The sequence below is a fragment of the Scomber japonicus genome, chromosome 10 (assembly GCF_027409825.1).
Source record: "Scomber japonicus isolate fScoJap1 chromosome 10, fScoJap1.pri, whole genome shotgun sequence".
Classification (NCBI taxonomy): Eukaryota; Metazoa; Chordata; class Actinopteri; order Scombriformes; family Scombridae; genus Scomber; species Scomber japonicus.
The window spans coordinates 34,500,185-34,517,324 of NC_070587.1; the positions used below are offsets into that span (position 1 = coordinate 34,500,185).

General features: G+C 39.0%; 2 protein-coding genes across 2 annotated transcripts; one reads left to right on the forward strand and one right to left on the reverse strand.

The window, feature by feature from the left end:
* Positions 1-5,088: 5,088 nt before the first annotated feature.
* Positions 5,089-7,217, reverse strand: LOC128366609 (zinc finger protein 239-like). The gene is made up of 3 exons (XM_053327346.1): positions 7,159-7,217; positions 5,331-6,413; positions 5,089-5,246 (listed from the first exon to the last, which is right to left on the reverse strand). The coding sequence occupies exons 2-3, from the start codon at positions 6,196-6,198 to the stop codon at positions 5,131-5,133; spliced, it is 984 nt and encodes a 327-aa protein (XP_053183321.1). The 5' UTR covers positions 6,199-6,413; positions 7,159-7,217; the 3' UTR covers positions 5,089-5,130.
* A 3,545-nt stretch (positions 7,218-10,762) lies between these two features.
* LOC128366954 (zinc finger protein 37 homolog) lies at positions 10,763-14,196 on the forward strand. The gene is made up of 2 exons (XM_053327714.1): positions 10,763-10,772; positions 12,632-14,196. Exons 1-2 carry the CDS (start codon positions 10,763-10,765, stop codon positions 14,194-14,196), a joined length of 1,575 nt encoding a protein of 524 aa, XP_053183689.1.
* The last annotated feature ends 2,944 nt before the right edge of the window (positions 14,197-17,140 follow it).

The window sequence follows — 17,140 nt, forward strand, 5'->3', positions numbered from 1 at the left end:
TTGTGGGGCTAGCTGGGAAATCATATTGTTGAAAGAAGCTCGTGAGTGGATGCCTCCAATTAGACTAGACTGGTGATGGGGGATAAAAGGGGCCAGTTTCCATCAGCCCTTGTGGCTGGTCAGGTCTCTCAGTCATGCATGCTGCTGTGATGTACCGCTGTATGTATTTTTGTCTTTTGTGGTGAATAAACACCCACTATTTGGTGAAACCTACGGTCTCCTGTGTCTGATCTTTGCTGCATCGTCCAGCCGCTTATGGTCAATCTGACAGTCTCCAATAAAAAAAAAAAAGTTAAAAGAACAAGTTTTGTTTTTCACCAGCCTTTTTTAAAAATGTGTTTGGATATTTTATTGTTTTTGTGCGGATTCTGACTGTCTAACAACCGGCAGAGTTTTGATATCTCCATGGCAACGGAAGAGGAGAGAGGATGCTGGTGCATTCACAGAAGCTCCCGTCGTAAGTTTGTTTATTCTCTGAGTGGTCACGGCATCCCATCCCTCTGGTCAGTTGCATCTCATACAATACAGAGACAGTGTGCTTCATCGCCTGTGTAAGTTGAACGGTTTAATGCAAAATCTCTCACCAACAAATCTTGTCTCATACATGACCACGTTCTAGACAAGTGTTTGGACTTGATGTGCCTTATGGAAACCTGGCATCAACCAGATGTTTTTTCTGTTCTGAATGAGACCTGTCCTCCTGGATATTCTTACCTCCAGAAAGCCTGAAGCAGAGTTCGTGGTGGTGGTCTGTCTGTCATCTACCGCAGTGATCTGGATTTATCCCCTCTGGCCCTGCCTGAACGGTGTTCTTTTGAATGTCTGGTATTTAAATGTGAACCCCCTTTCCCCATGACAATTCGTCTCATTTACCGGCCACCCAAACTAAACCCATCCTTCATTCCAGAGATGTCCAGCCTTCTCTCAACTTTTTGTACAACCCCTTCTAATATAATAGTACTTGGAGATGAGAACATCCATGTCAGCTACCCCTCCTGCCGAGTATCAGCTGGATTTCTCCAATTATTGGACTGTTTGAACCTAACACAACTTGCTGATGTCCCAACTCAGTCTAGGGGGCACACTCTGGATCTGGTCATTACTGGCTTTGCTCCTCTACTTGTGTATGATCTGGGTGTGGCTGAGAACAAGGCCGTCTCCATGGAACTACCACGTCTGTCCCCCCACATCAAACCCAAAAGCCAAATATGCTTTAGAAATCTAACAAACATAAACCCAGAAACAATGTTACTGGACCTCCAGCATCTCCTTTCTACAAACTTGACTCTGTGGATTTTTACAATAAAACCCTGAGCACCATTCTGGATCACCACGCCCCTATCAAAATCAGAACAGTTACCTTCTCTTGTTCAACCCCCTGGTACACCATTGAGTTACAGAAATTAAAGACAGCTGGACGTGGCCTAGAGTGACATTACAAAGCTTCAGGTCTCACTGTTCACAAGTTAGTTTATCAGGAACACCCAAAGGCCTACTCAAAGTCCTGGTCACAGTTTTATTCTAATGTCATCAAAAACTGGCCTGGCAACTATTCTCCACCATCAGTGATTTGCTCAAACCACAAACTCCCTCACTTACAGAAACTACAGAAGAGCAGTGCAATCGTTTTCTGGCCTTCAATACAAAAATTGACTGAATCCGTTCTGTCATCTCTGGCACCTCCACTCTATCTGTCTCAACTACCCACTCACAGTTTGAGATCTCCCAGCCCCTTAACTGCTTCCCAGAAGTCTCACAGCAAGAGGTTGAGGGTCTCTTCAGGAAGAGGAAATCCTCCACTTGTGCCATTGACCCCTTTCCTACAGCCCTAGTGAAAGCAAACATCTCTCCCCTGATCATCAAGTCCCCTGATCACTACTGTAATAAGCCACTTATATTTAATGCTCTATTCTAGTGTTTTATTTCTCTCTTTCTATTTTTCTGTACTTTGTTTTTATTATAAGTGTGTGTGTGTGGAGGCAGCTCCGACATCGTCATCATCATCTACACTCACTGCCTGTCTGGAGGAGATAAAGGTGTGGATAAAACACAACTTTGAACAGCTCCAAAATTGAAGCAATTTTAGTTGACACCCCACACCAAATCTAATCATCTTCCATAACCAGCATTACTTTCTCTGGTCATGACACTCCCTTGTCCTTATCGGTCACCAACCTTGGTGTAAAACTAAAACTAAAACTAAATCTTAGAAATATTGCCAAACCCTGTCCCACACTAACCTCATCTAATGCTGAAAAGCTGGTCCATGCCTTCGTCTCCCCCAGACTGGATTACTGCAATGCAATTCTCATTGGGATCCCTAGCAAGAGTCTCCAGAGACTACAATATGTTCGGAACAGTGCTGCAAGGATCCTGATTCACCAGTGCCTCTATGACAATACCCCACTAACCTCAATTCGACCCCTCCACTCTACAAATTCAAATCACCTCCTCCTCCCCAAGACTAGACTCAGCACTGGGGAGGAGGAGGTGATTTGAATTTGTAGAGTGGAGGGGTCGAATTGAGGTTAGCGGGGTGTTAATTCTTTCAGGTACGGGGGGCACTGTCATAGAGGCACTGGTGAATCAGGACGGAGATCTTGTAATCAATCCTGGTGGAGATGGGAAGCCAATGAAGTGTATGTAGAGTAGGTGTGATGGGTTCATGCTTTAGCACTCTCATCAGTGAGTGATGAGAGCGCGCCACAGTGTATTGAGACTTTTAAAAAGGGACTTAAAACGATTATTTTTAATAGTTCTTTTGTATTTTAATTATTTTCTAATGTTTTGTTTTTGTTTTGTTTGTCTTATAGCAATTTGAGTTTTGCTTTGGAAATGTGAAGTGCTTTACAAATAAAATTCATTATTATCATTATTATTATAATACAATAAAGAACGTCAAGAACTCCGTCAAGTTTTGTTTTCAGGTTTTTTCTACATTTCTACATACTGTAAATGTATGTTTTTTGTACACATTTCAGGCACCCCTTGACAAACATCTTGGTGATAGTTTATTGTTGGATGCCAAGTCTCGTCCTCCTGGACACCAACTATGTGCCAAGGCCAGTAGTCTGGACTTGCACATAGTTACAACTTGATGTATGATAGCCAAGATACTTAACAAACTAGGCACTAATGATTTCTCCTGAATTAAATGTGTGACTGTGAGTTAACTTGTTATTGTAGCTCTAGATGTCAGGAGACATCTTTAAAAAGTAGGGGAGAGTGTAGCGGGAGGGGAAAAAGCCTCTTATTAGAAGTTACAAGAAACTAACACCCCCCTTATTTTTTATTTCATTACATTTAAAAGCACATTTAATTAGTTACTTTCTAAGTTAGACTCCCAAACATTACATATTGTTGTTATTCTATTTTGTAACCATAGGTGGCACTATGATACCAGGTTCAGTAAGAAACCTGTAACTCAAGCCCATGTTACTCCACAGGAGCCAAGTACCCCTGACTGCAGACCAGAGACACAATAAAGTGGCGCTTGAAGTAGTCACACACTGCTGAAACCGTGTTTGGTGCTTACTGCTCCACTGGTATGTAAAATAATGTGAAAAACAACTTAAAATTGGTCAGCATACTGCCTAGACGTTGGAAGAACATTTGGTCACATGTTGAGTTTTAAAAGTGTTCAAACACCGGGTTTGGACCACGTTTATGCATATGTTGCTCTAGATAATGCAGGTTCATATAACTGACAGATTTGTGTCAGGGAGAGATGAAATACATCTAGGCATGTTGCTATGGTAATGTCATGTTTTTGTTGATTATTTCAATGCATTTAAGTTAGTTTGATTATTTATATGTATTTGTCAATGCAGCCACAGTAAGTGCTTTCACTGTTTTATTATTAATATGTATTTGTGGTTAATAAGGTCATTAATTAGCCAGTTGAATGTAAAATGAGATAATTAATAAGATAAATAAAACACAAGACAACACAAGGACTAGACAGTATAAATACATATGGAGTTAAAACAGATACAGACATGTGTTCCAATGTTTCCAAAAACAAGAAGAGTATTTTGTGTCACTTTGTGTAGGCTGAGCTAATGCCATCATAACTTCATTTTTTGATTCATTTAACCAAACCATGATTCTGTACATTAATGCATTAAAGTTAGGGACATTGTTAAGAACAGTCATGTGACTAGCAGTCGTCTCTCTTGGAAGTTTAATCAGAATTATAAATTCATCATTGAATGCAACCTGAAGCTTCTACATTTTTGCTTTGCTGTAATTGGACCAAAGATGGGCTGTATAGAGTGGAGTACAATATGCTTTAAAAAGAGCTGTCTTTACATCATCTGTTCACATGTGAAACTTGTATGCCAGCATGTTTGTACATACATTTTGTAACATTGATGCTGCACATCATCATCATTATCATCATCATCATCATCATCATCATACAGGTCAGTCCTGATGATGTGCTCTCTACATTTAATGTGATGTTTCTTAATTCTTAAAAATAAACATATCCAGTTTGTAACATTATGCTAGCTATGCCAGCTTGTTTATTGTTCACTTCATTTCTTCACCACCTTCGTAAGAAGGAAAAGATTTTTTTACTTAATTGGTTGTTTGATTAGCCAAATAATAAATCAATAAATCATAATAATTAATAATCAATACATTTCTGAATCAGTCAAATATCTAAAGTTCATGGCTCTACGGTTCAATAGATCCCCTGTATCACTTCAAAGAATAGACATACACCATTGATTGAGTTTTATGGATTTTATTAACTACACACTACTAATAAATGATGTATAAATAAATGTAATGATACAATACAATATGAATTCAAGAGGTTACTCGATATAGTGACGTGAATGAAAGATGATGGTGAATGATGAATTTAAATGAAGGATATGTAATTATGTGGAAACTAAGAAAACTTGTAAGTTTTACTGAGTCTCTGCTCAAAAAGTTCTCTCAGGTTGATGAAAGATGGAGGAAAACTAGTTCACTGTTTAATAACTTACTGGAGAGGTCTCGGCGTTGGCGTCGAAATCATCAAAAATGTCAAAAACAGGCTGAATGCAAAACTTACTGACGTGTTTATTTAAAGGGCCTTTTCTCTGGACGTTGATGGTGAAAGTTACAATATTACAAAACTTAAGAAAACTTAGATAAAGAATCTTTTCCCACTGTGTGTGTTGTAATGTGTCTATTCAAACTGGTAACAAATCTGAACTTTTCCCCACAAGTTTTGCAATTGTACAGCTTCTCACCTGTATGGAGAGTCATGTGTCGTTTTAAACTGCCCCTCTCAGAGAATCTTTTCCCACAGGTATCACATGGGTACAGCTTCTCACCTGTATGGAGAGTCATGTGTCTTTTTAAACTGCCCCTCTCAGAGAATCTTTTCCCACAGGTATCACATGGGTACGGCTTCTCACCTGTGTGTCTTCTCATGTGCACTTTTAATGCGCTCGGCGTAGAGAATGTTTTCTCACAAGTGTTACATGGATACAGCTTCTCACCTGTATGGAGAGTCATGTGCACTTTTAATGCGCTCACCGTAGTGAATCTTTTCTCACAGGTATCACATGGGTACGGCTTCTCACCTGTATGGACTCTCATGTGCACTTTTAATGTGCACAGCTGAGAGAATCTTTTCTCACAGGTGTTACATGGGTACGGCCTCTCACCTGTGTGTGTTCTCATGTGCACTTTTAAGTTGCTTATATTAGAGAATATTTTCCCACAGGTGTTACATGTATATGGCTTTTCACCAGCATGGACTCTGAGATGTCTGCACAAAATGGACTTGAGCACAAATGATTTCCCACAAGTATTGCATTTGTACGGCTTCTCACCTGCATGGAGTCTCATGTGCAATTTTAATGCGCTCAGCTGAGAGAATCTTTTCTCACAAATGTCACATGGGTACGGCTTCTCACCTGTGTGGAGTCTCATGTGCAATTTTAATGCGTTCAGTGTAGATAATTTTTTCTCACAAGTGTTACATGGATACGGCTTTTCACCTGTATGGACTCTGCGATGTCTGCACAAACTGGCCTTGACCACAAAGGATTTCCCACAAGTGTCACATTCAAAACACGGTTTCTCTGTCAAAGTATTATTGTGAATCTTTAAAGTGGTAGACTTGTCAATCTGAGTTTTATCAGGACTCAAGTCCAGAGTCTGATCTTCACTTTCTTCACAAGTAGGAGTCAACATCAAGGTTTCTGTCTCCTCCTTCAGTACCGGCTGTTCTATCTCAAGATTGGTGCAGAGCTCCTCTTTAATGTCTGAAGGTTCTGGTTCCTTTTGTTCCTCTTTAATCTGTGGAGGCTCTGGTTCCTCTTGGTCCAGACTTGAGTTCCTCTCCTGGTCACAGAGCTGATGGTCAGTGAGAACCTCCTCCTCCTCACAGACATGCTGGTGTGGGAGCTCTGGAAGGACAAAGAGAAAAGACTGAGGAGAAACTCTCGTACCACTTTCTGATAAGGCATCCTTTATAAAGGCTTTACACCTCCTGTGACCGGTTAAGTTTTATGGCATATGAAACTCTGACTATAAAAATGGGGATCTATGTTTTACATGTCAGTTCTTCTGTTTGCAAGTAAAAGACTTCAATTTCATAAGTCTGCTGAAGCCTCATTTTGGCCCCAGTAAGATACCACAAGTGGTGGCATTTTATGCAGTTTAATGTGTTTTTTCACATGAAGCACTCAGTTGGTATCAGTAACACTTTAAGGGTACTTATAGATTGGTACTGGTATCGTTATTTTTTTAAAAGATACCCAGCCCTAATCATCTGGCAGATATGTTTCACTGTGGAGAATGATATTATACTCTCCTGTAGGCCAACTGTCAACTACGGAAGTAATTCATGAAGAACTTGAATTTTGATTTAGATCTGGTTCAATGTGTCTGGATGGAGAGATATGAAATCGACTTTTTTATGGTTTCATAAGCAAATTAAAGGTTTCTCTATTGTGAAAGTGGTTTAAACAGCATCTTTTGCTACAAAGTCTGAGACTTTTTTCACATGTAAATGTTGCAGAAATAATATCAACCGCAAAATATAATTATTTGTTTCCCTTAACTTTCCCCTTAATGCCCAAACAGAAACTGACTTCAGTGTCGTAGAAACCTGAGCAAATAACTAAACCTATTATAATAAGTTTTACAGACCTATTCTGTGTAGCTTTATTTCAGGTTTCCAAACGATATCGAGCAGTCTGCGCTGACCGTTGATTTCTTCGTACTCCGAGATTGTTGTTTGAAAAACTCCCTCCGGACTGGTGTAGAGTTCCTCTTGGTTCTCTTTAATCTGTGGAGGCTCTGGTTCCTCTTGTTCCTCTTTAATCTGTGGAGGCTCTTGGTCCTCTTTAATCTGTGGAGGCTCTGGTTCCTCTTGGTCCAGACTTGAGTTCCTCTCCTGGTCACAGAGCTGCTGGTCAGTGAGAACCTCCTCCTCCTCACAGACATGCTGCTGTGGGAGCTCTGGAAGGACAAAGAGGAAAGACTGAAGAGAAACTCTTGTACCACTTTCTGATAAGACATCCTTTATAGAGGAATAATAATAAATGAATTACTTAATGATCAATAAATATTTACTAATACTTTATAAATCATTAACATTAACACAAAGACCCTTTATGAATGATTTATTATTGTTGATGATTATGAATCATTAATAAAGTGTTCACTGACTATCTGATTCGTCATCAGGGTTAAAAGTCATTAAGAAATAGTGAATGTTTCACATCTAAATCATCATCATCATCATCGTAGGATGGACAAAAAGCACAGAGGACATATCTCTCTAAAGAATTAGATCAAGTAAATGTTATGTTGGTTTACAAAAAAGGGATTTTTCACAACTGGGCAACTCAAAATCATGATTCATAAAGTAGTTGTTGGAGCTATTTGTTATTTTTTGTTAAAGTTGATAATGAAATGTTAATTTATGTACATGTGGCTGTTTGTTTTGAATATAGCTTAATTAATTTGATTATTATATTAGTATTATTTTAGTTAGTTTGAGTACTCGTTAAAGCTTTAGTTTCAGGGCACTTGGGCAGCTTGGAGCACAGATGTGAATGTATTTCTATAGGTAGGCTACAGGTAGAGGAGCAGCAGGCATACAGATGTTTACCAGGGCAAGAGACGATATGATTACTTGGAAAAGACACCTTTGCCTAAGATTCCTTCCCGAGGTGCCTCAGTAGCCATTTGAATTGAGTTTATTTATTTGAGGACAAATCGCCACTACAGAAGTAATGAATGATTTATTAACCATCAATTGAGCCATTAATCAATGCTCAAGCAGTTTATACACCGCGTTTTGCTACCAACACTTTTTACTCAAACTTAAGTTTAGAAAAAACAGAGAATTAGCCGCTGAATATCTATTCATGTTTCCCTTAACGTTCCCCTTAACTGACTTCAGTGTTGTAGAAACCTGTTGTAGGGTAATGATAAGCAGCCAACAGCCCCCCCCTGGTGGCACGGACTCGTTTGGTGTAACACACTTCAGTTCTGTTATGTGTACAGCCGGCGAATACACTTACTGAGAGACACAGCCCGACTCTGTTATCTATGCACCTTCACATGTAACAACACCCGAGCATCAACTAAACCTACATATTTTACCCAATAATTAGAGTTTTACAGACCTGTTCTGTGTAACTTTATTTCAGGTGTCCAAACGATATCCAGCAGTCTGCGCTGACGGTTGATCTCTTCTTCGTACTCTGAGATAGTTGTTTGAAAATGTCGGAATATTTCTTCAGCAGCAGCAGTTAGTCGCTCGTTGATTAACTCTCTCAAACGCTGACCTGAAGTCATTGTTGCTTCTTTACAATAAAATATCTCCATGTAATGCAGAGAGACTTCTTCCAAGCGAAATACAAAACAGCAGACGTTTAGTCCCGTTCTGGTGTCACACTTTTAAGCTTCCGACTGTAGAATCATATGCTTGTTTAGTTCCGCTTGTCATGTTCTTCCTTTTTTTCTTCTTTATAGTGTTTGATGAAGTCCTGTATCCTCAGATGGGAAATAACTACTTCTTCTTGGGGATCTGGCTTCTCTGGAGAGCTGTTTCATTCAAAACCCTATCCAAACTGTACACCACCTTCCCAGTAACCAGACACCCACCATCCAAAAAGTACATCACAGATTCATTCAGTCCACCTGCATTGCCACCCAATGGACATTGCATGCAACCCAGTCAACAGCACTGATGTTCAGTCAACATTGCGGGAGCCTTGTGTTTGATTAATCTCTGTCAACATATCAGATCTGGACTTGCATTTGATTTCTCATGTAGTTAAAGGTGCGGATGAATATGTGCATATGACTGAGTTGTTGTCCTCTACCCACCAAAGTGTCCATAAAACTCTATGTTTGTTTTTAATTCTCAATTCAGGAATGGTTACACCAATTTCAGTCTCTCTCTGGATCATCTGAGCTGTCTGTGTGAATCTGTAACTATGAACTCCACTCTTGTTGCATATGAGACATAACTTCTGATTTCTATATTTTGTTCTTATTCAGTTCCATAGCTCAACATCAGTTTCTGGGATTGTTATTATTATCCATGATGTTACAACTAACCAAAAGACTTGATGGCACAAATTAATATTAATAATACCAATTTCCTCTGTATGCTTATATTTAAAGCCTGATGACAGATCGCCACCTGCTGGAGAAAAGCTGACATTGCTGATTTCAGCTTTTTTCTCGTCTCACCATTTTTGGCAAACAGTGATTTTCTCTGTCAGTGTCAGTGATTTTTATGCAAATGCAAATATAAATAAATAAATATAAAATTGTGTCTTTGATCTTTCTGATCGCTTTAAACATCAGACTTTTATCAATCTCTGAAAACTGAAAGGCACAAAAAACTGCAACTCTCCTGGAAAATGATTAAGAAGGACATAAAGTTGGAGTTGGATTTCGCTGCTAAAAGACGATGTTCAGTCTTTTATCATGTATATGACAGTATAGTAGCAGTATGTCGAAGACACCCAGTCAGTCAACTCACATTAAAATATTAAAACTAGAAGATTTTCTAAAACCTCAACTGACAAATGAAATAAAGGATCTGATTTGTATGTATGGCCTTTCAAATGGTTAATACCCAGACACAGGAGAGCCATAGACAACATCTTGAAACATACAGGGGTGAGTTAGTGTTTAGATTATTTCAATTACTGAGATAAAACACCATGGAAATACCAGGAATGGTTGTGGTTATTTTGGAGAGATCTCCAGTTGCAGGAAACAAAATCCAAAGTTGATTAATGTCAGACTTCACATCACATTTGAATTTATAAGTTCTGTTCTTTTATTCTTGTAACGGATTCATAGTGCAAACTATTTACAGTGTCCACCCACAGTGATACCATTCTTCACATTTTCCATTCAATAATCCAGACTTAACAGAGTTGATGCAAATTCTTCCCTCAGTGAGTGTAATTTCTAGATCTTCTCCAGATATGTCTACTACGTTCAAGTATCTCCTGGCAGCGTCCAGCACCATCTTGATTCTTTCCAACTTGCCCTTATACTGCAACAGCACAATTTATGATCATGCCAGGTCTTTTTGCTCTCCCACCATCTCCACATTACCTACAACCATCATGATCTGGTTACAACAAGCGGAACCAAAGACACACGAGCCTGCTATCGGAAGCTTAAAAGTCTTACACCTCACGTTAGTTGCTTGGTATTCTGCTTGGAAGAAGTCTCTCTGCATTACATGGAGACATTTTATTGTAAAGAAGCAACAATGACGTCAGGTCAGTGTTTGAGAGAGTTAATCAACGAGCGACTAACTGCTGCTGCTGAAGAAATATTCCGACATTTTCAAACAACTATCTCAGAGTACGAAGAAGAGATCAACCGTCAGCGCAGACTGCTGGATATCGTTTGGAAACCTGAAATAAAGTTACACAGAACAGGTCTGTAAAACTCTAATTATTATGAAATAAACTACAACAGTCAGCTTTATATACCACCGCAGTGATTAAAATGAATAGCTTTTGTTATTTGCTCGGGTTTCTATGACGCTGAAGTCAGTTTCTGTTCGGGCGTTAAGGGGAAAGTTAAGGGAAACATAAATAATGATATTTAGCGGTTGATATTATTTCTTTTTTGAGCCATTGTAATAAAAGATGCTGTTTAAACCACTTTCACAATAGAGAAACCTTTAATTTTCTTATGAAACCATAAAAAAGTCGATTTCATATCTCTCCATCCAGACACATTGAACCAGGTCTACATCAAAATTCAAGTTCTTCATGAATTACTTCCGTAGTTGACAGTTGGCCTACAGGAGAGTATAATATCATTCTCCACAGTGAAACATATCTGACAGATGATTAGGGCTGGGTGTATAGGGCTGCATGGTCATGTTACCTTGTTTAATGCTAGCTGCTAGTCTGACATGTACCCACTTCCTTCATTTTAAAAAGCCTTTTACGTTCTTTTTCTTGCACATATGACAGTATCTCACACAGTCCCTTTAGGCAGTTGAACGTTTTTAAATCCTATTCACCATTGTAATATATTACAATTCAGGAACATGTCTTATTGACTGCAGGAAACAGACTACACCACAGGTTTATTAGTGGGTTAGGTATGCAGAGACTTTGCTGGCCAACCATAAAACACCAGCACAGTGGCAGTTTCATATTAAAGCCACACATTGTCATCAAAACCAATTTATTACACATATGACATCATAAATAATGCAATTTCTCTATCCAGACACATTAGACTAGCTCTAGATTGAAGCTGCCGTTAAAACCCTGCTGTTAAAAACTACTGCTTGCATACATGGAAGTAAAATGTCACTTTCCACAGTGCAACATATATAACAAATGAGGCACCACTGAAAGCCAGTAGAACATAACTAAAAACAACAAATAAGGTCTTACTTAAAATATGGGATAGGTGTTGTGTGTCAATTATAATATTTAGGAACTATACAGGATGATACAGAATTGTACAAAATGTGTCCAAAAATTGTGTAGTCTCTATAAAGGACCATTAAGGGTTAGGGTTAGGGTTAGGGTTAGGGTTAGTCATTAATCAATGTGTAGAGTCTTTCAATCTAGACTACATTTGGCCTCTGAGGGGTGAACGGGGAGAACTTGTTCAGACGCGTGTTCTGGGCAACAATAAAAAACATGTCCAATACGGGGTCTATCTTTTGAGTGCGGTGACCCATTTATTTTCATTCATTATTTTTCTTTTCTGAGCACAGGTACAACTTTTGAGTCCATGACATCATAGCACAGGTAAGTTTCCATTCATCAGTGTCTTTTCTCATTCATTCATTCATCCAGGAAAAGACACGTCATGCTACCACACTGACACGGTCAAAAAACTGTGTGCCCTCCCCTTCACACACACCGTGACCATCCCTTAGGGGTTCCCTTTATGCGTTTCCGGTGCTGCACCAACCACTCACATACAGAAACGTCATATATGACCCTTAGTATAATAAAGAAACAAAAAATAGAAACAAAAATAAAAGAAGAAACAAAAATGATATTATGGCTCCAACACAATGCTTATAAAGCCTCTATAAAGGATGTCTTATCAGAAAGTGGTACAAGAGTTTCTCCTCAGTCTTTCCTCTTTGTCCTTCCAGAGCTCCCACAGCAGCATGTCTGTGAGGAGGAGGAGGTTCTCACTGACCAGCAGCTCTGTGACCAGGAGAGGAACTCAAGTCTGGACCAAGAGGAACCAGAGCCTCCACAGATTCAAGAGGAACCAGAGCCTCCACAGATTAAAGAGGAACAAGAGGAACCAGAGCCTTTAGAAATTAAAGAGGACCAAGAGGAACCAGAGCCTTCAGAAATTAAAGAGGACCAAGAGGAACCAGAGCCTTCAGAAATTAAAGAGGACCAAGAGGAACCAGATCCTCCAGAAATTAAAGAGGACCAAGAGGAACCAGAGCCTCCACAGATTAAAGAGGACCAAGAGGAACCAGAGCCTTCAGAAATTAAAGAGGAACAAGAGGAACCAGAGCCTCCACAGATTAAAGAGGAACAGGAGGAACCCTGCACCAGTCTGGAGAGAGAACAGCTGGTACTGAAGGAGGAGACAGAAATCTTGATGTGGACTCCTACTTGTGAGGAAAGTAAAGATCAGACTCTGGACTTGAGTCCTGATGAAACTCAAATGGCAGCAGAGGAAGAGCAAGTTGTAAACGTGTCAGTACAAACATTTAAAACCTCTAAGAAACCTGAACCAGACAGTGACGAGCAGCTCCTCTCTCACAACTCTAATAATCTCCAAGATCACAAAGAAGGCAAACATGAAGACTCAGGATCAACTAGAAATGCAGAACCAAAACCACAGAGGAGACATCATAGTAGAGAAATTCACAACATTGAAGACAAGTCTACCACTTTAAAGATTCAGAGTAATACTTTTACAGGGAAACAGTGTTTCGAATGTGACACTTGTGGGAAATCATTTGCACGCAAGTCCAATTTTAACAGACATCTGAGACTCCATACAGGTGAGAAGCTGTACACATGTGGCACCTGTCAGAAAAGATTCTCTGAGATGAGCAGATTAAACGTGCACATGAGAACACACACAGGAGAGAAGCCGTACCCATGTAACTTTTGTGAGAAAAGATTCTCTATGGTGGGAACATTAAATCGTCATTTGAGAACACACACTGGTGAGAAGCCGTACTCCTGCAGCACCTGTGGGAGAAGATTTCGCGAAATGAAAGCAGTCAACAGACATATAAGAACACACACAGATGAGAGGCCATACCCATGTAACACTTGTGGGAAAAAATTCTCTCAGTTGGGCAAATTAAAAGTGCACATTAGAATCCACACAGGTGAGAAACCGCACCCATGTAACACTTGTGGGAGAAAATTCTATGTGCTCTCAGCATTAAAACGACACATGGGAATCCACACAGGTGAGAAGCCATATCCATGTGACACTTGTGGGAAGAAATTCACTGAGCTAGGAAAATTAAAAGTGCACATGATGACACACACAGGTGAGAGACCGAATGCATGTGACACTTGTGGGAAGAAATTCCCTGAGCTATGGGCATTAAGACGACACATGAGAATCCACACAAGTGAGAAGTTGTACAATTGCAAAACTTGTGGGAGAGAGTTCAGATATACTCATCACTTGAAGATGCACATGAGAAAACACATGGAAAAAGATTCTGTCTGATGCCATCTATGAAAGGACTCATCTGAATTCATTCAGATGAGAAACTACATTATTGCAGAACATCCAGGAGAGCTTTCTTTACTTTGTGATGACTTTACAATCTACATGAGAAGAACCTGCTGCCACAAAGAAAAGATTCTGTTATCTGCAGGATTCAGCTGTGAATATGGATAAAACACATATAAACGTATAATGGCAGCATGTGTCAACAAAGACAATCCATAAACAATCAAGCTGAACGTCCTGTAGGCAAATGGTTACCAACATCTTTGTAAATGAATGTAAAATATTCTGCCTGAAGAGGAGGTCAGACTATTTTCATGCAAGTTGTACATTGTCAACAACAACAACACTGTCAAGTTTTGTTTTTCAGATATTAAAATCTTCCTTAACAACGAATGCACAACAGTGGCTATCATACTTAAAGTGGTAAATGTTATGAATCCAATAGACAAAGATCTACATCTATGAAGTTATCTTTTTCATGTTTTTTGTCCTTTACATTAACCTTCCTGCCTTCCTTCCATCTGTCCTTCCTTTCTCCTTCTCTCTTTCTTTCCTTCTTCTCTCTTTCCTTCCTCCATCCCCCTTTCTTCTTTCCTTCTTTCCTCCCTCCCTCCTACCTTCTTTCCTTCGTCCTTCCTTCATCCCTTCCTTCTTTCCTCTGTCCTTCTTTCCTTCCTTCCTCCCTCCTACCTTCTTTCTTCCCTCCCTCCCTCCTACCTTCCTTCCTTACTTCTTTCCTCCGTCCTTCCTTCCTCCCTTCCTTCTTTCCTTTCCTCCCTTCCTTCCTTCCTCCCTCCATCCCCCTTTCTTCCTTCTGTCGTTCCTTCCTCTCTCTCTCGTTCCTTCCTTCCTCCCTGCCTTCTTTCCTTTACTCCCTTCCTTCCTTCTTTCTTTTACTCCCTTCCTTCCCTCCCTCTTTTTCTTCCTTCTTCCTCCCTTCCTTCCTTGAGTCGAACACAACAGGAGGGTTAAGAGAGAAACTCATTATCCATTAATATATTTCTCAAATACATTATACTATACATTAAAGCTCGGTTTCACCTTCATATATTTGGACTTGTTTTTAAGAATTTCCCAAGTGTTCAAATGTTGTTAACCAGAAAGTCCTCTTTGTAATTGTCCATGACATGTCCATAAATAATGTCCTTTTGGGAGAAGCTTTGAAGATGAGTAATCTTTGGGAATATCCATTCATGAACATCCAGCCAAATTTGGCTGTCGACTAGAGGCCTTAGAGAAAGAATGAATTATTTCCAGTATTTTGGGGACTTCTAGTAAAACAGTTGTATCATCTGCTAGCTGGCTAATAATTACTGGCCTACCAAGTACATTCAGCAACAAATGATTTTTTTGACAAAGATGGAAAGAAGCTATCTTAAAGAGAAATGGGTCAGCCCTGTTTGACTCCACATTTGATAACTCCTGGTAACGAACCTTAACCATTTTTATTATCGTAGAGAAGTCATTGTTGCTTCATTACAATAAAATGTCTCCGTGTGATGCAGAGAGACTTCTTCCAAGCACAATACCAAGCAGCTAACGTGTTAACAGCTTCAGATAGTGTGTCTTTCTTTGGTTCCGCTTGTTGTAACCAGACCATGATGGTTGTAGGTATGTGGAGATGGTGGGAGAGCAAAAAGGTGGTACCTGGTAATGGGTTTTTACCACTTCAGGTCTTTTGACTAGACAGTCAGACAGAGATAATTAGTTTGGTTGAACAGTTGAAATAGAAAAAGCTGAAACCAGCAGTGGCAGGTTTCCTCCAGCAGGTGGTGATCTCTCCTCAGTTCAGATCATGTTAAACCTGTTGGTCATAGTTTTAGATTTAATCACAGTTTAAACATCACTGTGTTGTTCGGTGGAAATTATACATATTTGTAATAATAATAATAATAATAATGATAATAGTATATTAAAATAAATCTAAATAAATCAAAAACACTGATATGGTTTGTTGTGGAAGGTCATGACAATTTATTTATTATATATTTGTGGTGGTGATTTCTTCCTTTTTTCTGGATCTGGTTTCCATAAAAACTGAAGCTTTGATTTGGAAAAAAGCAGTGAACATTATTTGCAGTTCTATCACACTTTCTAAAAATATTCAGATCATTTACTTAAGTAAAAAAATGCAATAGAACAGTGTAAAAATACTCCATTACAAGTAAAAGTACTGAAGTATTATAGTGATGTAGAATGCAGTATTACAGTAAAAGTACTGCAGTATTATGAGTGATGTAGTATGCAGTATTACAGTAAAAGTACTGCAGTATTATAGTGATGTAGTATGCAGTATTACAGTAAAAGTACTGCAGTATTATGAGTGATGTAGTATGCAGTATTACAGTAAAAGTACTGCAGTATTATAGTGATGTAGTATGCAGTATTACAGTAAAAGTACTGCAGTATTATGAGTGATGTAGTATGCAGTATTACAGTAAAAGTAGTAGCATCAGTGTTAGAGCAGCATGTTACTGTTGTAGCTGCTGGAGGTGGAGCTAGTTTACACTACTTTATATACGGTTAGCTAGTTTATACTACTTTATATACAGTTAGCTAGTTTATACTACTTTATATACAGTTAGCTAGTTTACACTACTTTATATACAGTTAGCTAGTTTACGCTACTTTATATACAGTTAGCTAGTTCATACTACTTTATATACAGTTAGCTAGTTTATACTACTTTATATAGTTAGCTAGTTTATACTACTTTATATACAGTTAGCTAGTTTACACTACTTTATATAGTTAGCTAGTTTACACTACTTTATATACAGTTAGCTAGTTTACACTACTTTATATACAGTTAGCTAGTTTATACTACTTTATATACAGTTAGCTAGTTTAGTCTGCCAAGGAACTGGACACAGATGTAGTGCACCAGCTGTCCTCACCAGGTGGGTGGGGGTTGGGGGGTTGATGACCCTAGATGCCT